Here is a 24957-nt window from a genome sequence, read left to right as displayed (position 1 = left end):
GTCACTTTGTGTCAGACACGGGGAGACGTCTGAGCGTCTCACGGCTTGTGATGTCTGCAAATTACAGAGAAGCCGGCGGTTGAAACTTGATTTTGATAATGAAAAATGCTTCAGGTCGACGTGACAATGCGGATAAACGACGACAAACGACAGTGATAATATCGCAAATAATGATAATCACTGTCCAATCAGTGCGGAGGGATTTGCAGTGCTCGAGCTGGGGATCTTCAAGGTCGTAGTGAGATGGCTGCGGGTGACAGCTACTGATATCTGACTGAAAGGGATTTAGAGGGAAGCATAAGTTGCTTGTTTAGTCTGGGGACTTCAGGCGACAATTGGACAGCTTTATTGTTTGTGTCTGTATTCTGTGTTGTGATTTGTAGCACAGTTTTGTGTAGTTTTTGATGTAGCATGTGTATGAAGTTATAGAGTTTGTCTATTGTTTCGCTAACACCCAGCGTCATAACATGTTATGACACGGTCATAACCGTGTTATAATGTCCTAACAGCTGACATAACTTGTCAGCACCTGTCATAAATGGTCATGACACTATTATGACCCATATATTTACAACTGTTGTGGCATATATTGTGTTATTTTATAGCTGGTTATGACACCTACATTAGTGTGTCAACACCCACATTTATTCAAATGTGTTTTTTCCCTGTCAAGAAGTTTCCTTTCATTTGAAAGTTTGTTTCTTAAGTCATTTGTTGTAAAACAAAATATTTTGTCTTTTTTTTTTTCTATCATATTTTATACAGTGTCATAGAGCATTACAACCATCCTGTGTCACTATACTTGGAGTAAGAAAATGCACTTTATGACTGTCAAGAAGCATTATGACCATCATAATCATATAAGCCAGACAGGCCTATCACGTACATGCCCTTAATTCAGTCATCAGTCAAAAAGAGGGTATATTGTCCTGCTCCTGAAATCTGCTCCTGCATTCATCCCAGTCATCAGAAACAGAGCATTGGGGATAGGTGCATGCCTGACATCGGTGTGTGCACAATTACAATGATCATTTAATAAGGTCAATTTCAGAAATTTTTTCAAAAGATAAACATACTTTTGACAAAGTAGGCTATGGTGTAGTGCAGTGGTTCCCAAACTTTTTATAGTCCCGTACCCCTTCGAACATTCAACCTCCAGCTGTACCCCCTCTAGCACCAGGGTCAGCGCTCTCTCACGTGTTGTTTTTTGCCATCATTATAAGCCTGCCACACGCACACTATACGATACATTTATTAAACATAAGAATGAGTGTGAGTTTTTGTCACAACACGGCTTGTGGGAAGTGACAAAGAGCTCTTATAGGAACAGGGCACAAATAATAATAATCAATCATTTTGCTCATTATTTCGCCATCTTACATATAAAACCTTATTTGTTCATCGAAAATTGTGAATAACTCACCACAGGTTAATGAGAAGGGTGCGCTTGAAAGGATGCACATAACTCTGCAATGTTGGGCTGTGTTGGAGAGAGTCTCAGTCTTAAATCATTTTCCGCACACAGTCTGTGTCTGTGTTTAGTTTTCATGCTAGTGAGGGCTGAGAATCCACTCTCACATAGGTACGTGGTTGCAAAGGGCATTAGTGTCTTAACAGCGCAATTTGCCAAGGCAGGATACTCTGAGCGCAGCCCAATCCAGAAATCTGGCTGTGGCTTCTGACTAAATAAAATGTTCACAGAACCGCTTGTGGCAATTTTCGATGAGGCTCTCTTGTTCAGATATCAGTAAGTGGACTGGAGGCAGGGCATAAAAGGGATAACAAATCCAGTTGTTTGTGTCATCCGTTTTTGCATAATTGCGCACCCAACTCACTCAGGTGCTTCACTATATCACATTTGACATTGTCCGTAAGCTTGAGTTCATTTGCACACAAAAAAACATACAATGCTGGAAAGACCTGTGTGTTGTCCTTGTTAATGCAAACAGAAAAGAGCTCCAACTTCTTAATCATTAGCCAAAATGTTGTCCCGCACATTGAACATAGTTCAGGAGAGTCCCTGTAATCCTAGATTCAAATCATTCAGGCGAGAAAAAACATCACCCAGATTGGCCAGTCGTATGAGAAACTCGTCATCATGAAAGCGGTCAGACAAGTCAAAATGATGGTCAGTAAAGAAAACTTTAAACTCGTCTCTCAATTTAAAAGAAATTGCCAATACTATGCCCCTTGATAATCAGCGCACTTCTGTATGTTGTAAAAGTGTTACATGGTTGCTGCCCACATCATTGCATAATGCAGAAAATACATGAGAGTTCAGTGGCCTTGCCACTGAAGTGTCCACATCGTCTTTCAAGCTGTTAGGCATTCCCTTGGCAGCAAGAGCCTCTCGGTGGATGCTGCAGTGTACCCAAGTGGCGTCGGGAGCATCTGCTTGCACACGTGTTACCACTCGACTATGTCTCTCTGTCATGGCTTTTGCGCCATCAGTACAGATACCAACACATCTTGACCACCAAAGTCCATTTGATGTCACAAAGCTGTCCAGTACTTTAAAAATATCCTCTCCTGTTGTCCTGGTTTGCAGAAGAGGATGTCTTCCTTAATTGACCCCCCCCCATAAATGTAACGGACATATACCAGGAGCTGTGCCAGGCCCGCCACGTCTGTTGACTCATCCAGCTGTAACGCATAGAATTCACTGGCTTGTATATGAAGCAGTAATTGTTTCAAAACATGTCACTGATGCATCGTGAAACAGTGGTGTTTGATGGAGGCATTGTCTGTATCGTTTTTTGGGCCTTTTCCCACAGCATTGTCCCAGCCATATCCGCGGCAGCAGGAAGAATTAAGTCCTCCACAACAGTATGGGGCTTGCCTGTCCTAGCCACTCGGTAGCTCACCATATAAGACGCTTCTAGCCCCTTCTTATTAATGGTATCTGTTGCTTTTATACATGTCTGACTACTCAAAAGTTGTCTTAATTCTCGCTCAAAAAACTGCCGTGGCTTATTTTTCAAATTGGCATGTTTTGTTTCTAAATGTCTGCGCAAGAGAAGGTTTCATCGAGTTGTGAGATAGTACTTTTGCACATATAACACACTGTGGCTGAGGAAAGGCACTACTCCCAATATAAGTGAAACCCAAATCAATGTAGTTCTCATCATATTTGCGCCTCTTCGATGGTCCAACGTCCCTGTCTGTTGTTTCGGTGCTTTCCAGGGTAAGGGGGCAGTAGCTCTTTGGCTGTATCAGATTCACAGCTGTTAGTGTCCATGCTAGCTGGGCTAACAACAAATGTAGAATTACTGATGCTAGCATTGGATTTTCTCGTGGAAGCAGAACAACTTGTGTCTTCGACAGGTACAGTACTGCTTGTAGTATCAGTACTACCAGTAAAGGTGGTATGTGTCTTTTTTTAAACCATTTATCCATTTCCAAGCAAACGGAATGAGCAGCAGCTACGTTTAGCTACATACGGACTGTTAATGGAATTCCCGCGAGAAAGTAACGGTTAATGTGATTGGATGTTAATTATTTGACTAGGCTACCTGTATTTGACATTGTGTTGTTATTTCGCTGAACACGACAGTCGTGGCCAAAAGTTTTGAGAATGACACAAATATACATTTTCACAAAGTCTGCTGACACAGTTTGTATGATTGCAATTTGCATATACTCCAGAATGTTATGAAGAGTGATCAGATGAATAGCAATTAATTGCGATGTCCCTCTAACTGAATCCCCAAAAAACATTTCCACTGCATTTCAGCCCTGCCACAAAAGGACCAGCTGACATCATGTCAGTGATTATCTCGTTAACACAGGTGTGAGTGTTGACGAGGACAAGGCTGGAGATCACTCTGTCATGCTGATTGAGTTTGAATAACAGACTGGAAGCTTCAAAAGGAGGGTGGTGCTTGGAATCATTGTTCTTCCTCTGTCTGTTGTAACTTTAATGTGTTACAGAGTTAATGTTTAAGTTAATTCATTGAGCTGTATCTAAAGATATTTCTTTACAGTTATTTACATATGTAATTGTATTGGTTAGTATTGAATTACGCTTTTGACTGCAAGTTCCAGAATGCCTTGCAACAGGAAGTAGTGAGTGAACGCGCTAGTTAAGCGCAATTAACAGGTGATTGATGGCTCCTTTGCGCTAGCATGTTACTGGCATTGCTCTGTAGAATCTAAAGTTGTTAAATGTAACGTGATCAAGAATTATTACTAAAAGAAGCTTTCATATCAAACCCGACGTCCCGAGTCATTACTTTGAAGATAGTTTTTCTATACTGTCAACCGTGGTTACCTGCAAGGAAACACGTGCCGTCATCATTGCTTTGCTCAAAAAGTGCTTCACGGGCAAGGATATTGCTGCCAGTAAGATTGCACCTAAATCAACCATTTATCGGCTCATCAAGAACTTCAAGGAGAGCTGTTCAATTGTTGTGAAGAAGGCTTCAGGGCGCCCAAGAAAGTCCAGCAAGCGCCAGGACCGTCTCCTAAAGTTGATTCAGCTGCGGGATCGGGGCACCACCAGTACAGAGCTTGCTCAGGAATGTCAGCAGGCAGGTGTGAGTGCATCTGCACGCACAGTGAGGCGAAGACTTTTGGAGGATGGCCTGGTGTCAAGAAGGGCAGCAAAGAATCCACTTCTCTCCAGGAAAAACATCAGGGACAGACTGATATACTGCAAAAGGTACAAGGATTGGACTGCTGAGGACTGGGGTAAAGTCATTTTCTCTGATGAATCCCCTTTCCGATTGTTTGGGGCATACGGAAAAAAGCTTGTCCGGAGAAGACAAGGTGAGCACTACCATCAGTCCAGTTTCATGCCAACAGTAAAGCATCCTGAGACCATTCATGTGTGGGGTTGCTTCTCAGCCAAGGGAGTGGGCTCAGTCACAATTTTGCCTAAGAACACAGCCATGAATAAAGAATGGTACCAACACATCCTCCGAGAGCAACTTCTCCCATCCATCCAGGAACAGTTTGGTGACGAACAATGTCTTTTCCAGCATGATGGAGCACCTTGCCATAAGGCAAAAGTGATAACTAAGTGGCTCGGGGAACAAAACATCGATATTTTGGGTCCATGGCCAGGAAACTCCCCAGAACTTAATCCCATTGAGAACTTGTGGTCAATCCTCAAGAGAAGGGTGGACAAACAAAACCCCACAAACTCCAAGCATTGATTATGCAAGAATGGGCTGCCATCAGTCAGGATGTGGCCCAGAAGTTAATTGACAGCATGCCAGGGCGGATTGCAAAGGTCTTGAAAAAGAAAGGTCAACATTGCAAATATTGACTCTTTGCATCAACTTCATTTAATTGTCCATAAAAGCCTTTGACACTTATGAAATGCTTGTAATTATACTTCAGTATTCCCTCGTAACATCTGACAGAAATATCAAAAGACTTTGTGGAAATTAATATTTGTGTCATTCTCAAAACTTTTGGCCACGACTGTAGATGGTTTAATTTTATTTTTGGCAGTGAAACAAGGCTACTCAGACGAGGGGAAAAAACCTCACCCAAATGTATAGCCCCGTTGGAAAATATAAATGGACTCTTTGAAAATGTGAAGAAGAATTGTTATAATTTTTTATTTAAATGTGAATCACATTTTTATTTGGCATACCCCTGATGGAATTGTGTGTACCCCAGTTTGGGAATAACTGGTGTAAAGGAATGTTTTGCCTTGTGTGGTAGGTTTTGTGGGTTTTGACACAACTGTAGGTGTCATAACCAGCCATAAAATAATGCAGTATATGTCACAACAGGTCTAAATATATGTGTCATGACAGGTTATGTCAGCTGTTATGAAATATTATGTCCATGTCATAATGTGTTATGACGCTGGGTGTCAAGTAAAGTATTACCATTGTTTCATTATGTCTATACATCTTTATATCTGTGTATTTCATAGAGTTGCCAATTGGCTGCTGCTCATTACTTATTTAAAAAGAAAAAATTGTTACCTTCATTTAACTAGGCAAGTCAGCATTTTCAATGACGGCCTAGGAACAGTGGGTTAACTGCCTTGTTCAGGGGCAGAACGACAGATTTTTACCTTGTCAGCTCGGGGATTCGATCTTGTAACCCTCCGATTACTAGTCCCTGCCGCCCCTTACGTTGCTCCCACCTAAAGCTACATAATATCTGCCTGTGTACAGCAGTGTACCATGAATGTGTCGGCATACAGTATGTTAGCGGGGGAGTTGCATTTTTCATGCTCCTGTCTCATCTGTGTGTGTTTGTTCTCTGACCGGAATTAATCTCACAACAATGACATTTCACCCCTCTTTCAACTGTCAACCACTGAAACTTTAAACAAGTTACAGTGCATGTGTCATGGCTCCAATCAACTGAGGCTCATGAAGGGGAAAAAAATTATTTTCTATTTGATTGCATGAGACAAACTGTTTTGCACCAAATGTCGCAGTGAGTTTGTGAGATAATGTTGCTGCTGAATGAAAGTGAAGATGACCATATGACATCGTACCCGTCCGGATTTTGCCGTAAAGCCAAAGCTGGCCTTGACTCCAACTATCAACACCTCCAACTTTAAACAACTCCCTGTTCTTATAAGGACTATTACGGAGCAACTCAGGTCACGCTCTCTCACCATGGAGTTGTGAAGGTTTTCCAACAAAACCCATTCTCAGTGCGTTGATGAATGGATGAGGCCGAGTTTGTTTTGGGATGAAATCCCGGCCCGGTGGCAGTAACGTATGAGTGTATTAGGAGAGAGAAAATCAGGGGGGAGGGATGGGGGATGGAGAGATCGATAGAATTTCAGGTGTGAAGGGCAGCAGATAAAAACCTTGCACCAAGGAGGAGATGAAGAGGTCTGTGGGCCTCATCTGAAGATCGATAATGGAGCTATGCTGGCATATGGGACATTTTATTTCGCTTATTTTACTGGAATATTTCTGTGGGATAAACCGTCCTTGAGATGAATCATTTTATTACCCAAGACAACAGTAGTTATACCTTCTTGGAGTCATTATAGCCAAAATGTGGATGACTTACAAAGACCCCGTTTAATGATCTAACGAGAAAATCAGTTCTGTATAACAGGTCCTTAGGGATGGAGAAAATATGATATTTTAACGCAATGTCATGTTACTGTGTTTCTTCGGTCACATTCGTCTCTACATTGGAACTGTGTATTGACAGATAAGTCAGAACTGAATAGATGCCGTACATGTGCATCCCACTATCGTTCTATACAGTTAATAGACGGACACTATGGTTCTGCCAAACTCCTTAGTGAGAGAAACAGTCTCCCTCAGCAGTATTTTACTGTCAGCCCTGATTAGGAAAGGACTGTAGGGACTTTGTCATGTCTGACTGCTTATAAAAACATACTGCGCATTAACTTACAGAAACACTTCCATAACTCACACAAACTCAATTAGGATGTGGAGGCGTGAGCGGCACAACCACTTATCTTGTGTGTTTACGCGATATAGGAGCGGAGACAGAATGAGAGCAGCATAGTAGCCACGGTGATCTGCTCTCTGTCCCTATATGTTCCTCTGGAATGGGGACTGAGGGAGGGAAGCTGCATTGGACCAACTTAAAGCCTTTAAAGCTAACGTCGTCACAAAATGGCCACCGTTTACGGTCCTTAGTGTAGCTATTTCTGTTTGTTGACACACACATGCACACTGCTTAGGTTCGACTTAGGTAACCTAACGGTTAAGAACGTTCGAAAGGTCTCTGGTCCAAATCCCTGAGCCGAGTAGGTGAAAAATCAGTTTATGTGCCCTTGAGCAAGGCAATTAACCCTAATTGCTCATGTAAGTCCCTCTGGATAAGAGTCTACTAAATAGCATATGATATGTAAATGTTAAGACTGTATTTAAAAGCAGTGTTGTCTTATTCTAGTTCCTTGGGTGATACTGTACGTAAAATAACTTTAATAGTCATTATTATTATTATTATTGGAACTAGCTGCCAATACAGTGTGTGTGTTTTCCTGGTGTTGCTATGATGTTGTAACCTCAGTGTGGTTTTGTTTAGGTAAAGCTTCCACCCTAGGAGGATGGTATTCATGATCGCTGGGATAAACCCTCTAGATTCCGGAAAGGATGGAAGCATGGCAGGCAGGCAGGCTGGCAGGCAGACAGACAGACAGGCAGGCAGGCAGGCAGGCAGGCAGGCAGGCAGGCAGGGATTTGACATCTCCGGGCCCTTGACCTCCTTTAGAGAGGAATAAGAAAGACAATCTCCTGGTCGGTGGGTCGGGTGGTGGGACGCATCTCCTTCAGGCACCAGAGGGACGAGTTGATTTACTGTCAAATCTGCCGGATTATCAATAATCTCACACAGACCCCGATCTACTCACAGAGAGCTGTGTGCTCACTCACGAAAACCAGAGAGCGAGAGGTTGTTTGTGTGTGCGAGCGTGCATGTTAGTTTGTGTGTGTGTGTGTGCAAAGGTGTGTAAGCATGTTCGTACTTTGCTCAAAACAGGCTACCCAAGAAAAAGAGAAGGGCTTCTGTTCTGCCTAGAGAACTACAAAAAAATGCTTCAATTTTCCACTTGAGCAGATTTCAATTTACACACACATCCCCCTCTGTCTCTCTGTCCTCTGGGTTATTGACAGCATTAAGACTGCTGTGATAAAAGATTGGCCACTTAGTGGAACTCGGGCTTTGTTTTTCTCTGCGAAGGACACTCACTCACAGAATGGCAAGGTTGGCTATAGTGAACTGTCAGTGTTGTCACTGGTGGGTGTACCTCTCTGATGAAGGATCTAATACCCAAATAGGTTGGTTTTGTAGTTTATGAAGAAACTTTTTCCTATTTAATTGAACCCTGTTGCCCTTTAAGAGGGACTGGATGTTTCTTAAGGAGGTGTGGTGCCTAGAATCATTGTGTTTATGTGTGGCAGACATACTGCGTCTAGGGCCAGAGCATTACATCAGCCTCTCAAAGCAGCCAAGGGCAGCCAGCTACTCAATTCCCCTTTAAAACAGAGCTGGGCCACCACAACTGTGTGTGTGTGTGTGTGTGTGTGTGTGTGTGTGTGTGTGTGTGTGTGTGTGTGTGTGTGTGTGTGTGTGTGTGTGTGTGTGTGTGTGTGTGTGTTCGGGCACTACTGCTCAGCTGTGTGTGTGTGTGTGTGTGTGTGTGTGTGTGTGTGTGTGTGTGTGTGTGTGTGTGTGTGTGTGTGTGTGTGTGTGTGTGTGTGTGTGTGTGTGTGTGTGTGTGTGTGTGTGTGTGTGTGTGTGTGTACGGGCACTACTGCTCAGCTGTGTGTGTGTGTGTGTGTGTGTGTGTGTGTGTGTGCACGTGTATGTCTCCCACCCTTTTGTGGAGCCATTAGCATTGCTATCAGGAAGAGCAGACCCTGATGTATATGTCAGACCACTGAGAGTCAATTACCTCAGCCAGAGACAGCCATTGTGTTTGTCTGTGTGCCCTGGCCTATTGGTATTTAATACAGATATACTAATACAGCCGACTGACTGATCAACATGAACTTTACCTGGCACTCTTGGAGTGACGACACCACCCCGAAAGTCTGACATTAACAAACTGTTATCTTTGAGTGTTTTATTATACACTGACTGCACAAAACATTAGGAACACCTTCCTAATATTGAGTTGCACCCCCCTTTTGCCCTCAGAACAGCCTCAATTCGCCGGGACATTGGCTCTACAAGGGCTAGAAAGCGTTCCATGGGGATGCCCATGTTGACTCCGATGAATCCCACGGTTGTGTCGAGTTGGTGGACCTTTCTGGACACACACGGGAAACTGCAGCAGCATTGCAGTTCTTCACTCAAACCGGGCACCTACTACCATACCCCCCCCTCCCCCCCCCGAAGGCACTTAAAACTTTTGTCTTGCCCGTTCACCCTCTGAATGGCACACACACACACACAACCCATGTCTCAAGGCTTAAAAATACTTCTTTAACCGGTCTCCTCCCCTTCGTCTACGCCTATTGAAGTGATACAAAAGGGGATCGTAGCTTTCACCTAGGTCCACCTGGTCAGTCTATTTCATGGAAAGAGTTTTTAACGTTTTGTACACTCGGTGTATATTTGTTTCGATCAGTTAATGATGTGGTATTTTTCTTTACGGTGAAGGCAATGATGAAGACTGGATACAGAGGTTGACGTTAAAAGGTTTGCAGTAACTTACTTTGACCATACCTTGAAAACGACCACAACCTCTGTCTCCCTTCGACCAATCTCTCCGTCCAGGTGGTCTACAAGAATAACGACATCCGTCTGGAGCTCTCCCGTCTGGCCCGCATCGTAGACCCTAAGATGAAGATCCAGGGGGACGTGGTCTTCAAGTGTGAGAACGTGGCCACCCTGGACCCGATCTCCTTCGAGACCCCCGAGGCCTACATCAGCCTGCCCAAGTGGAACACCAAGAGAATGGGCTCCATCTCCTTTGACTTCAGGACCTCGGAACCCAACGGACTCATCCTGTTCACCCACGGCAAGCCCCAGGAACGCAAGGAGGCCCAACGCAGTCAGAAGAACACCAAGGTAAGCCAATGAATGACGAATGGATCAAACAAACCATTAGGTACAGCTATGTGTAAACTGTAAATAATCCATTCAATAGTGTAAGTAAGAAACAAAACATCTGCGTTCAAGGATCTTGGATTTATATATCCTTTTTTTGTAAAGATATGTGTTGTACCCCTATGATGAACTAAACACCTTGACGATCTCCCTCAGGTCGACTTCTTTGCGGTGGAGCTGCTGGATGGCAGTCTATACCTACTGTTAGACATGGGCTCTGGGACCATCAAGGTCAAAGCCACCCAGAACAAGGTCAACGACGGGGCCTGGTACCACGTGGACATACAGAGAGATGGACGCTCAGGTGAGTCCTCTTTACCCTCCTCTCCCACTCTATACTCCCCTATCCCCATATCTCTATCACTACCTTCTCTCACTCTCTCTGAGTGTGTGAGTGTGTGTGTGTGTGTGTGTGTGTGTGTGTGTGTGTGTGTGTGTGTGTGTGTGTGTGTGTGTGTGTGTGTGTGTGTGTGTGTGTGTGTGTGTGTGTGTGTGTGTGTGTGTGTGTGTGTTGTATTGATGTGAGTGCAGCGTATCACTCTCTGCCCAGTGCTGGGCCTGTGAGGGTCTCAGAGGGCAGACAGGCTGTTAGACAAGGCTGGGATGACATGGCCAGGTGACTCACTGCAGCACATATTACTGCTATTGATCTACCGCTGCCGCCATACACACAAGGGCACACACACACATGGCTGCACACATACACACACTCAGACGAACACAGAAGCGCTGTTATACACACTGTTCAAGCTCTCCATCGCACTCTGGATCTGCGTTAAGGACACACAGAGAGGCCACACACACTCTGCTGCTTGGCTTGAGACATAAACAGAGATAAGCCTGCCATACAGCAGTGTCTGCGCTGTAACTGTCTCTCGGTTCTCTCTCACTCTCTTGTTCTATCCCTCTCTCCCTCTCTCGGAGGTCTACTATAATCACAAAGCTCATATATCGTAACCTAAGCTGTGAGACTCTATTTGACAGAGAGGGCGTCAGGAAACCCTGTGCCCTGTATCAATACCTTACTCAGACAGTGGATTACCAATGGGTTATTCTATACTCAACATCTTCAGCATCTCAATGGCTGTCAGCCGTCAAAACTCTACCGTCATTGTAGACGAGTGTGGAAAAGTAACGATACGCTGGCCTAGTAAAGCGAGGTGACAGCTACTGTAGCTAGCATAGTAACCTTTTTGAAAATACTGTATTTATTGAGCACACAGATTCCAATTGGGCCCACATAGGCTAGAACAGGGGTATTAATTTATGACCCTATGAGGTCCGGAGCCTGCTGGTTTTCTCTTCTACCAGATAATTAGTTGCACCCACCTGGTGTCCCCGGTCTAAGTCAGTCCCCGACGAGAGGGGAAAATTGAAAAATGCATTGGAACTGGCTTTGAGATCCAGATTTGAGTTTGAGGAGGCTAGTTTGGAAACCCCTGCCCCACTGTGCATGGGAGTACTGTCTTACCTTACAATGATAGACATACAACGTCAAAATGTTCTATTTCATCCTGTGGTTTTACACCGTCTCCTCACCCTCTCCAGGCACCATCTCAGTCAACAGCCGGCGCACCCCGTTCACAGCCAGCGGTGAGAGTGAGATCCTTGACCTGGAAGGAGACATGTACCTGGGGGGTCTACCCTCGGACCGTGCCAACCTCATTCTGCCCACCGAGCTGTGGACCGCCATGCTCAACTATGGCTACGTGGGCTGCGTGCGCGACCTCTTCATCGACGGGCGCAGCAAGGACATCCGACAGATCGCTGAGGCTCAGAACGGGGCGGGCATCAAGCCGTCGTGCAACAAGGTGGTGGGGAAACAGTGCGAGAGCTACCCGTGTAAGAACAGAGGCGTCTGTAAGGAGGGATGGAACCGGTTTATCTGTGATTGTACCGGCACGGGGTACTGGTCACGCACCTGCGAGAGAGGTAGGTGGAGGCGATTGATTTGTGTGTTTTTCATGCGTACTTGTGGGTGTGTGTTCTGACTGTGTACAGTGCATTCAGAAAGTATTCAGACCCCTTGACTTTTTTCATCAATCTACACACAATACCCCATAATGACAAAACATAAACATTTTTTGGGAAATGTTTGCAAATGTATTAATAAATAAAAAACTGAAATATTACATTTACATAAGTATTCAGACCATTTACTCAGTACTTTGTTGAAGCATCTTTGGCAGCGATTACAGCCTCAAGTCTTCTTGGGTATGACGTTACAAGCTTGGCACACCTGTATTTGGGGAGTTTCTCCCATTCTTCTCTGCAGATCCTCTCAAACTATGTCAGGTTGGATGGGGAGCATCGCTGCACAGCTATTTTCAGGTCTCTCCAGAGATGTTTGATCGGGTTCAAGTCTGGACTCTGGCTGGTGCTCAGGGTCGTGCGTTGTCTTGGCTGTGTGCTCAGGGTCGTTTGAAGGTGAACCTTCATCCCAGTCTGAGGTCCTGAGCGCTCTGGAGCAGATTTTCATCTAGGATCTCTCTGTATGTTGCTCTGTTCATCTTTTCCTCGATCCTGACTAGTCTCCCAGTCCCTGATGATGAAAAACATCCTCACAGCATGATGCTGCAACTACCATGCTTCACCGTAGGGATGGTGCCAGGTTTCCTCCAGATGTGACGCTTGGCATTCAGGCCAAAGAGTTCAATCTTGGTTTCATCAGACCAGAGAATCTTGTTTCTAATGGTCTGAGAGTTCTTTAGGTGCCTTTTGGCAAACTCCAAGCGGGCTGTCATGTGCCTTTTACTGAGGGTTGGCTTCCGTCTTGCCACTCTACCATGAAGGTCTGATTGGTGGAGTGCTACAGAGATGGATGTCCTTCTGGAAGGTTCTCCCATCTCCACAGTGGATCTCTAGAGCTCTGTCAGAGTGATCATCGGGTTCTTGGTCACCTCCCTGACCAAGGCCGTTCTCCCCCGATTGCTCAGTTTGACTGGGCGGCCAGCTCTAGAAGAGCCTTGGTGATTCCAAACCTCTTCCATTTAAGAGTGATGGATTCCACTGTGTTCTTGGGGACCTTCATTGCTACAGACATGTTTTGGTACCCTTCCCCAGATCTGTGCCTCGACACAATGCTGTCTCAGAGCTCTATTGACAATTCCTTCAACCTCATGGCTTGGTTTTTGCTCTGACATGCACTGTAAACTGTGGGACCTTTTATTGACAGGTGTGTGCCAAATCATGTCCAATTAATTGAGTTTACCACAGGTAGACTCCAGTCACGTTGTAGAAACATCTCAAGGATGATCAATGGAAACAGGGTGCACCTGAGCTCGATTTCGAGTCTCATAGCAAAGGGTCTGAATACTTATATAAATAAGGTATTTCTGTTTTTTCTAAAAACCTGTTTTTGCTCTGTCATTATGGGGTATTGTGTGTAGATTGATTAGATTTGTATTTATTTAATCAATTTTAGAATAAGGCTTTAATGTAACAACATTTGGAAAAAGGGAAGGGGTCTGAATACTTTCCGAATGCACTGTATGTGTGTGTGTGTTTTTCTTGTTTTGTTGTGTGGATTTGATTTACATTTACGCCATTTAGCAGAGGCTCTAATACGGAACGACTTACAGGAGCAATTAGGGTTAAGTGCCTTGCTCAAGGGCACATTGGCAGATTTTTCACTTAGTCTGCTCATTTACTGTTTTCTTCCTGTGAAATGGTTTATTAAAACATTAGTGGGCCTTTGGCCGTGCGCCACGTGTCAGAGGGAGGTTAAGGCTCTAGAGGAGATGGTGGTGATGGCTGTATTGTTGACACTGTTGAAAGATTAATGTGGTTTCTGCCCTTTTCCTGTGAACTTTACTCTGCCCAAGGCAATCCCGTGTTAAAGTTTCATGACCAGTTTCCAAATTGCATCGCTTGTTTTCAAAGTGTAAAAGAAAACAGTACTTTTTATTCACCCCCACCCCCCATTTTTCCTTATTTTTTTTGCCAGGACTTGAGGGTGTTGCATGTGTTTCAATACAATGTTCCATCTCTTTCTCGCTCTCCCCTTTATCAACTCCTCTAGTTACTTGCTGTGTCACGTCTCTATCACCTCTCTGTCTCTCTCTCCCAATCACACAATCACAGCCAGAGGATTTACAGTACAGGCCCATTACTGGAGAAAATATACCACAGTAATACACTATACTGTAAACCTCCTGCTTATTAATGGAAACACATACTTATCGATCCCCTCCATTCACCCCTCCCTCCTTTTATCTCCCTCCGTTACAGACACATATTGTAAATCAGGCCGTCTTTGGCGCTATTCTTAGGGTCAACCCACATAAGACCTGCACTTGTGAGGGAAAACACTTATTGCGAACACCAGCGAAAGGGTTGGAATTACAGCTGCGTGGCCATATCGATATCTATTATGGAATCTATTCGTCTAATGTGGGAGATAAAAGGTTCCGGAGTCTGTGGAACTGCCTCTTTACAAGGTCACCTGTATATGACACCTCTGAAAACACACAGGATAAGTAGGTTTCCTTAAATATGTGCTCGTGTCGCAGCACAATAGATCAGTGAAATGTAGTCAGGATGAATCCATTCTGCATGAGCAACACTGAGAAATGAGAGGAGATGTCTGACGAAGGATTGCTGTGCGAGGGGTATGTCTTTTAAGGGGTGTCTTTTTAGACCTTAGTTTACACAATCTTGTGCAATATAAGCTGTTTTGAAGTGTGTCGTTGGAATCCGCTTTGCTTCCGTAATGTTTGGGCATGGAACAAAGCACTCTGGTAATAAAGTTGAAGAACAGAGCATTTCGCTTCACTAATTTGATTAGAACAGAACGCATGACATGAAGGTACATTCCTCCGCTTCGATTATCTTTGTTTTGTGTGTGTGTGTGTGTGTGTGTGTGTGTGTGTGTGTGTGTGTGCGTGCGTGCGTGCGTGTGATATCAGTGTGTGTGTTCTGTGTTGATGTTATGAATGATTATGGGTAGGCAGAGCCCAGGCAGGCGATAGCAGTGCCTGTGCTAGAGCTTGATGTCACAGCCGGCTGGCTACAGCCTTGGAGTTAATGGCTGTTGACTCGGGCACTGTAAAGGTCATCTAACCCAGGCCCTGGGAGAGAGAGGCTACGGCCAGGACCCCATGGCTCCACGCACATTGACGCACATGGACGCACGCTCCTACGCGCACACACACACACACACACACACACACACACACATATGGACTCACATGCACACACACACTCTTCTCCCCCAGTTTGTCAGATAGCGATAGTGATGTATGTTATTACTCATGCATGGAGAAGTCCTGGGGTTAGAGAAAAGTCTCTTATTTCAATGGGTTTTCAAAAGATTCCAGGAGATTTCCTATGGATTGATCAAAAGCGTGCCTGAAAACCAATTAATGCATTTGACAAATTATTCCAGACGCTTTTACCATATCTAATAATGGCTTGGAGATAACATCTTTATCCAGCTCCGTTCCACTATTCATCCTCCAGTTTCAGTTTAATCTCATTTTGACTTTGGAGGAAAACTTTGTGTGTGAGAGAGAGAGAGAGAGAGAAGGGTGGGAGAGAGAGAGGGACAGAGAGGGAAAGCGAGAGAGAGGTCAATCAGATATGAAAGCTAACTGTTCACCTCTAATCAGTGTGTAAGGGATATTGGTCTATTGAAATACAAACATAAAGAAATGAGAAATGCAGGGAGGTCTGTATGAGTGGGTATATTAACATAATATTATTTTCAGTCATTTCAGGTTAGAAACAATATTGAAATAGTCTGTATTTTCTCTCCTTAGCTGTCCAGTGAGTACTCTCCCTTTTCTAGTAATACATGTCTTAATTGTGGTAAATTATGCAATGTAACTAGTTTACTAAAGCTTCCATTTTCATGACAGCATGCACACACACTTACGTGCGCGCGCGCGCACACACACACACACACACACACACACACACACACACACACACACACACACACACACCATCCCTCCACTCCACAGGGCTACCATTTGTCAGATGGTTATCAGATTGGACAGAGGTTATGACACCTCAAGGTCCGACTGAAGTAATGACCACCGCCACAGCTTCCTGTTTCCTGTTTTGTCAAATCGTTGGCCGCACCAGGGTGAGGGATATGCTACCCAGCAGGCTGGCACCTTCTCCGTTGACACGACACATGTTGTTTTGCATTGTATAATCTCCCACGTGTCTTCTTCTCTATAAACCTCTCTCTACCAAAACATTCTACTTTTCTTACACCGCTCTATGGAGCACTGTCCGTTTCCTAACAGCTAACAACCATGTCACTGCATAGACGGCCTACCTGAAGGCTGACCGAACTTCTTAACCGAAGTTCCTCTTACCCCAAAATCTCAGGGTTTAGATAGGAGTTCATGAGACTTTCAAGGTCTGGATATTCCGGGTTATTTTGCTCTTTTTTTTTTTGAACCAAGCAACAGAAGGTTGTGTCTATGCTGGTAAAGTATCTTGGTTCTGGTTAGTTTATAGAGGATCATATATCTCTGACGGATCCTGCAGATTGAACAAAAATATATACACAACTTGCAACAATTTCAACGATTTTACTGAGTTACAGTTCATATAAGGAAATCAGTCTATTGAAATAAATTCATTATGCCCTGATCTATGGATTTCACATGACTGGGCAGGGGTGCAGCCACCCACTGGAGAGCCAGGCCCAGCCAATCAGAATTTATTTTTCCCCTGCAAAAGGGCTTTATTACAGACAGAAATAATCCTCAGTAGGGCCTCCTGAGTGGCGCAGTGGTCTAAGGCACTGCACCGCAGTGCTAGCTGTGCCACTAGAGAGGCTCTGTCGCAGTCGGCCGCGACCGGGAAACCCATGGGACGGCGCACAATTAGCCTAGCGTCGTCCGGGTTAGGGGAGGGTTTGGATGGCAGGGATGTCCTTGTCCCATTGCGCACTAGCGACTCCTGTGGCGGGCTGGGCGCAGTGCACTCTGACACGGTCGACAGGTGTACGGTGTTTTCTCTGACACATTGGTGTGGCTGGCTTCCGGGTTGGATGGGCATTGTGTCAAGAAGCAGTGCGGCTTGGCTGGGTTGTGTTTCTGAGGACGCACGGCTCTTGACCTGCGCCTCTCCCGAGTCCATACGAGAGTTGCAGCTTTGAGACAAGACTGTAACTACCAATTGGATACCACGAAATTGGAGAGAAAAATGGGTAAAGAAAGTAATTTATTAATACTCCTCAGTTTCATCAGCTATCTGGTTGCAGATGGTCCAGCAGGTGAAGAAGCCGGATGTGGAGGTCCTGGGCTGGCGAGGTTACATGTGGTCTCTGGTTGTGAGCCGGTTGGACGTACAGCCAAATTCTCTAAAATGACATCCACATCTGTGGAATTGTGTTGTGTGACAAAACTGCACATTTTAGAGTGGCCATTTAATTTCCCCAGCACAAGGTGCACATGTGGAATGATCATGTTGTTTAGGTCAGCTTCTTGATATGCCACAACTGTCAGGTGGCTGGATTATCTTGGCAAAGGAGAAATGCTCACTAACAGGGATGTAAACAAATTTGTGCACAAAATTTGAGAGAAATTAGCTTTTTGTGCGTATGGAAAATGCGTTTATATTTATGTTCAGTAAACAAAAAGCTGTTCTTAAAAAAGTCTTTGAGTTAGGGCTTCATCCGCCACTGTTCTCCCGGGTTAGACGAGAGAATGTCCACTGCAGAGAGAGGGAGTGACAAAGAGAAGAGGGCAAATATTTGAATAAATTGATTTGGTTTGAGTTGAGGTAAAGTGATGACTGCGGTTGAGTTGGAATTGCTAAAGGAGACACATCCAACGCTCAAGACTGTTCTCGCTCTGTCTTTATTTTTCTCTCTTTTGCTCTTTCCCACCATCTCCGCCTCTTTCTCCGTATTTCTTTTGCTCCATCTTGGTCTTCAACTCTCTTTCTTTCTCTCCGTCTCTCTATGCCTATTTTCTATCTCTCACTCGCTCTGTCTCTGTTTCTCTCTCTGCTTCGTCTGTTCATCCCCTCAGCTCTGTTTCAGTGACTAGAGCAGGCTACAGTCGATATGTGATAAGTGAAAAGGTAATCCCTGTCCTCCTATATTCCTCCTCTATCCCCCTCTCTCTCTCCTTTTTTTAGCATCTACAGTAATTCAGTGTCAAGGTTATTTTCTGATGTATTACATGGACCTATTATCAGGCAACGATAATTGTGTGTGTGTGTGTGTGTGTGTGTGTGTGTGTGTGTGTGTGTGTGTGTGTGTGTGTGTGTGTGTGTGTGTGTGTGTGTGTGTGTGTGTGTGTGTGTGTGTGTGTGTGTGTGTGTGTGTGTGTGTGTGTGTGAGAGAGAGAGAGAGAGCGATCATGTGGGTATGTCAATATGAGTCTGACTGGGGGTGTTGTGTATTGTTATTTGTGGATCCAGAGATTCCCACACAGCTGAAGTGTGTGTAGGATACAAACAGGGAAGTCTCTTCATTGTAGAGTGGGTAAAATACTGCTTCGTCAATGTGTATCGACCCTGTAAAAGGAAATGGACCTGCCCAGGAGAGAGAAACATGCCACACATAAATCTGGGTCTGTGACACACACACAGGCGCAAAGATGCACACAGACACACACATGCGCACATGCATGGACGCACATGCAGACACATTGATGAGCTTCCTTTACCAGTTTAGGGCCATAATAGACCTAGCAACCATGGCATGTTTGTTTTAATACTGGTTGGATACAGGTTTATTTCTGGTGGCTGAAGATGTATACAGGTTTATTTCTGGTGGCTGAAGAAGTCTTGTGCAGTGTTATTCCAGTCTCCCTAATCCTGCCTTTGTAGTGTGTGTGTGTGTGTGTGTGTGTGTGTGTGTGTGTGTGTGTGTGTGTGTGTGTGTGTGTGTGTGTGTGTGTGTGTGTGTGTGTGTGTGTGTGTGTGGCTGAACGTGTGTTTAGGAGCCAGTCCTCCAGTTCGTTACATAAACACCACAAATTCCTCTGTGTTGCCCGAGGAATGAGAGCGTGTGGGGGAGGATGCGCCTCTCTCCATCCCTCCCTTCATCCCCTAAACATCTCCCTTCATGCCCTCTAAATGTCTTCTTCCCATTCCTTTATCCAGTCTTTTATCATCTCCTCTGCCCACTCCAGTGTCTCCATTGCTCTTTCTTCTCTGTTTCCGTCTCCTCATCCCTCTCTCTCCACCTCTCTTCCTCTATCCCTCTCCAGGGTTCTACAGAAACGTTTCCCACCTCTTTCAGTTGGTGGCACCAGCACATGATTTGGTCACACACATTTGTTTTGGGGGGGGGAGTGGGGGGGGCTTGTGTCTCATAATGTCTCATCATTCCATACATAGCCAGGCTAATAATGACTAGCCATCTTTTACATTAGCATGCCCTTGTGTTTTTACACTGAGCTTGATAGATTTACCGTAACAGCAAAGAAAAGAGACTGTAAACATAAAGTGCAGACGCGGATTTATTGCAGATTTCAAATTGCCATGTGTTTTTTTTCTGCAAAATCCTGTAGAGGGCAGAATTAGAAAAAAACCTATACTTGATACCAAATCGACAGCATGTGGCAAAAAGAAAGAAAGCGGGGACTGGGATTTCCCTGTTTTTTTTCTTCAGGTTTTGTCTCTCAAAATCACACATTTTCATAGAAAAACTAAAAAATGTGATGTCTATGCCAACAACAAAGCTTAAACCACATTAGGGGACCATTTCTTAGGTCTGGAAAAAATCTGAGTAATTTAGATTTTTTTTGTGTAGTTACCCTTTATTTCAGATGAACACCAGCCAGACTGTAGTGTAGAGCACTTGTGAGGGAGTTATCAAAACAAATGGCCTCTGGATTTATGCAAATAATCATGATTCTCCCAGAGAAGACATGGCGCCACCAGAGATGGTCACCTCGCTTTGCGTTCTTAGGAAACTATGCAGTATTTTGTTTGATCATATCACCTCCAGCCTACCTGATACTCTAGACCCACTCCAATTTGCTTACGGCCCCAAAGGTCCACTGACGATGCAATCTCCATCACACGGCACACTGCCCTATCCCATCTGGACAAGAGGAATACCTATGTAAGAATGCTGTTCATTGACTTCAACTCAGCATTTAACACCATAGTACCCTCCAAACCCGTCATTAAGTTCGAGACCCTGTGCAACTGGGTACTGAACTTCCTGACGGGCCGCCCCCAGGTGGTGAGGGTAGGTAACAACATCTCCACCCCGCTGATCCTCAACACTGGGGCCCCACAGGGGTGCGTTCTCAGGCCTCTCCTGTACTCCCTGTTCACCCATGACTGCGTGGCCATGCACGCCTCCAACTCAATCATCAAGTTTGCAGACGACACTACAGTGGTAGGCTTGATTACCATCAACGACGAGAGGGTCTACAGGGAGGAGGTGAGGGCCCTCGGAGTGTGGTGTCAAGAAAATAACCTCACACTCAACGTCAACAAAACAAAGGAGATGATTGTGGACTTTAGGAAACAACAGAGGGAGCACCCCCCTATCCACATCGACAGGACAGTGGTGGAGAAGGTGGAAAGTTTTAAGTTCCTCTCCGTACACATCACGGACAAACTGAATTGGTCCACCCACACAGACAGCGTGGTGAAGAAGGCGCAACAGCGCTTCTTCAACATCAGGAGGCTGAAGAAATTTGGCTTTTCAACAAAAACACTCACAATCGAGAGCATCCTGTCGGGCTGTATCACCGCCTGGTACGGCAACTGCTCCGCCCACTCTCCAGAAGGTAGTGAAGTCTGCACAACGCATCACTGGGGGCAAACTACCTGCCCTCCAGGACACCTACGCCACCCAATGTGACAGGAAGTCCAAAAAGATCAAGGACAACAACCACCCGAGCCACTGCCTGTTCACCCCGTTATCATCCAGAACACGAGGTCAGTACAGGTGCATCAAAGCTGGGACCGAGAGACTGAAAAACAGCTTCTATCTCGATGCCATCAGGCTGTTAAAACAGCCATCACTAACATTGAGTGGCTTCTGCCAACATACTGACTCAAATCTCTAGCCACTTTAATAATAAAAAATTGGATGTAATAAATGTATCACTAGTCACTTTAAACAATGCCACTTTATATAATGTTTACATACACTACATTACTAATCTCATATGTATATACTGTACTCTATACCATCTACTGCATCTTGCCTATGCCGCACGGCCTTCGCTCATCCATTTATTTAAATGTACATATTCTTATTTATTCCTTTACACTTGTGTGTATTAGCTAGTTGTTGTGAAATTGTTAGATTACTTGTTAGATATTACTGCACGGTCAGAACTAGAAGCACAAGCATTTCGCTACACTCGCATTAACATCTGCTAACCATGTGTATGTGACCAATAATATTTGATTTGATTTGAGATAGGCATAGGCTACTTTGTAGTCACCTTTTAATTGCCTTTCCATCTACCCGAAAACGGAAAACATTGCTAACGGCTAACACAAGGTGATCGACATATAGGCCTTATGTGAACCGCACACAGTAGGGCTCAACATTAGTACCTTTGCAAGTAGTAGCCTACACAGGGCCAATGCCATCCAACTGAAAGCTACTGGCCCAAATGAATAAAATACTTTACCGTCAAGTTCTACCGGGAAAGCCAATGATGCGTGCATAATTTCAATAGCAGGTGATTTTATCTTTCATTTGCGGCCTGAGCAAGTAGCCTATACAGGGTTCATACAGACATTGGCAAGTCAAATGCAAGTACTTCCAGCGACTTTTTCAAGCACTTAATTGTCATTTTCAAGAACTTAAATGTTATTGTTGTAATTGTCTGTAGAGAAAAAAACTACATGTTTGGAAAAACGTGTGCATTACCACTTTAAGAATAATATATTTATTTACAGACCTACCTAATGACATTTCTGCATTGACATTCACATCATTTTTTACATTTACATGATTTCATTCAAATATGTCAGAATAATGTGGGTGTTTGACTAAATAACATCATGCTCCTAACACAAATTCAGTCCGTCCATTTCGTAGCTAGTCAGTCTCGCCATTTGAGATGTCGAAGAGTTGTAAATCGGTTTTTGTATCATGTTTTCAAACGAGAAAGAGACCAAAAACAAGGTTCCTTTGTAATGGAACGCATTGTATGGAAAACCAAGATGAAGGCAAAATTCGACGTTATAACCGCTCATGATTTTACACAACAAGCACACCCTTCAATTGAAACGGCCGGTAACAAACGAAAGCGGCTACATCGCTCATAAAAACTGATTAGAAATGAAATCACAGAATCATTATATTGGACCAGTAGAACTTGTAAATCGGCTACCATAACTTCAATTACTTTTCAAAGACCAAATAGCCTCGAGGAAATGTCTGATTTTTAAGGTAGCCTATTCCATGATGCCTGAATTGCGCATTGCAAATATTCAACCAAGACTTTGAACGTTTTAAATACCTGGTTTGCGTACTCATTCTTGCCTTTGTATTTACTGGTAGATAACCATCATTTGGAACATCCTTCCTACGGTTTTCCCAACCCTACCGCTGTCGGTCTTCAGATAAACTGCTCCATGCAACAACCAGTTGTTTGAGAGCTGCGCTCTCTCTCTCTGCCCGGCAGATTATCTATAAACTACAGGCCTGTGTGTGCAGCTCGTGTGTACTAAATAATCAATTATAAAGCCTAGATTAAAAATAACATTATTTCTTAAGCAATAATGCAAGCCGAGTGGCGTAGACCACCACAGCCATGATATAAATTCCGTGACACATGGCCTCGAGTGTATTATTGATTTTATACAACGGGCTACCAGCATAAAAAAATCTAGATTATTTCCAAAACCATCCATTTTTAAACAAAACATGACGCTACATTCACTAACACTGGTTGTCAAGTGACATTTTAGGCGTTCTCTGGTCGTTAGTTATTTTTGTATTGACTGCCATGTAAAGCAAAACTACCCAAACGCTGGTTGATAGTTCCAGAACCTTGGTTTCTAGGGACGCTGTCCATGGTTCTGAAAACAGCGCACGTCTGGTTTATGCATAGTAAAATTGAATGTCGGATCGAAACGTTGTATGGGGGCACTGTCCATGGTTCTGAATAGGAACCACAATGACAATTTTTTTCCAGATGGTCACAGCATCAACAGCTTTTTATTTGTGATACACATTGAACTGCACATTTCCATCCAGTGTGCAATTAGTGAAGTAGCTGTCTAACGCCGGGGTCTCAAGCACAGCTGGGCGCCATTTCTCAGGAACAACTGTTGTCGCACGCAGCTGTTAGGATGTTACTCCATCTCCTCCTGTTTTCCGTGGACGGCTTCCAATAGCTCCTAAGAGAGCTTTCAGCCCTGTGCCCGCTCACACTCATTATCTCTCTGGCCTCCAGACCTGCATCGGAGAGCTGCTGGAGGGTAGTCGTTCTGATGCAGTGGTTGGTATACCGAAGGGATGTGGCAGCCTCATAGTGAGCGAGCGAGCGGGCGATTAATAATGATAATACGATTCCATTGATGTTTATTCTATTCATATACTATATAGCAGCCTTGCTATTTGAACAAAATGTTATACCTTGCACAGACGGGCAGCATTGATGAAAGGCTGTTGAGTTCCATTGGCTCCATGGTATACCACACTTTGTCATCATCAAAGAGCTTTCGTCTGGGGTGTAGATAAAAGGCTGGGGCATGTTCGGGTAACCCGTTGTATAAAAATAAAAAAATCCACTGGCCCAAGCAGGCCACTTACAGGGATGATATGATCGACTGGCCCGGAGGGTTTCCATAACCTCCCCTTTATGTCGAGCCCCGACACACACAGACAGGGGCATTCCCATGCAGTTGTTGCATCTTCAAAAACAAAAATGTGCTTCATTGCACGTTACTGTTTGAGCTGGCTGGTCTTTCTATGTATCCCCAGGACAGAGTAGCTACATCTGGTAAGACAAGGGGCAGGGCTGTGTGTCTATTTGTCAATAACTGCTGGTACGTGTTATAAGTCTCGAGGTATTGCTCGCCTGAGGTAGATAGTTCCACAACATCCCCACCGAGCTAAAGGCTAGGGCTGCCGCTTTCAAGGAGCAGGACACTAATCTGGACTCTTTCAACATCATAGTGCCCACATAGCTCATCACTAAGCCAAGGACCCTGAGACTAAACACCTCCCTCTGCAACTGTATCCTGGACTTCCTGACGGGCCGCCCCCAGGTGGTAAGGTAAGGCAACAACACATCTGCCACGCTGATCCTCACTGCCCTTTCCCACCTGGACAAAAGGAACACCTATGTGAAAATGCTGTTCATTGACTAACACCGCACCAAGCTAAAGGCTAGAGCTCCCACTTTAAAGGAGCGGGACACTCATCCAGAAGCATTCAACACCATAGTGCCCACAAAGCTCATCACTAAGCTAAGGACCCTGGGACTAAACACCTCCCTCTGCAACTGGATCCTGGACTTCCTGACGGGCCGC

At 44.5% G+C, this 24957-nt stretch overlaps 1 protein-coding gene across 24 annotated transcripts in view; it reads left to right on the top strand.

The window, feature by feature from the left end:
- Positions 1-24957, top strand: part of nrxn3a (neurexin 3a) — a 444245-nt gene that overhangs the window by 121139 nt on the left and 298149 nt on the right. For all 24 annotated transcript variants that reach the window (XR_008752966.1, XR_008752968.1, XR_008752965.1 and 21 more), the window contains exons 8-10: positions 10189-10482; positions 10678-10825; positions 12070-12453. Coding sequence is in view for 20 of the 24 variants with exons in the window: in XM_055863842.1 (XP_055719817.1) it covers positions 10189-10482; positions 10678-10825; positions 12070-12453 (826 nt within the window). In the remaining 4 variants the exon portion in view is untranslated. The remainder of the gene's footprint in view (positions 1-10188; positions 10483-10677; positions 10826-12069; positions 12454-24957) is intronic.

The sequence above is a fragment of the Salvelinus fontinalis genome, chromosome 15 (assembly GCF_029448725.1).
Source record: "Salvelinus fontinalis isolate EN_2023a chromosome 15, ASM2944872v1, whole genome shotgun sequence".
NCBI lineage: Eukaryota > Metazoa > Chordata > Actinopteri > Salmoniformes > Salmonidae > Salvelinus > Salvelinus fontinalis.
The sequence above is the reverse complement of the archived record's forward strand: the minus strand, read 5'-3'. Positions and strand labels throughout refer to the sequence as shown.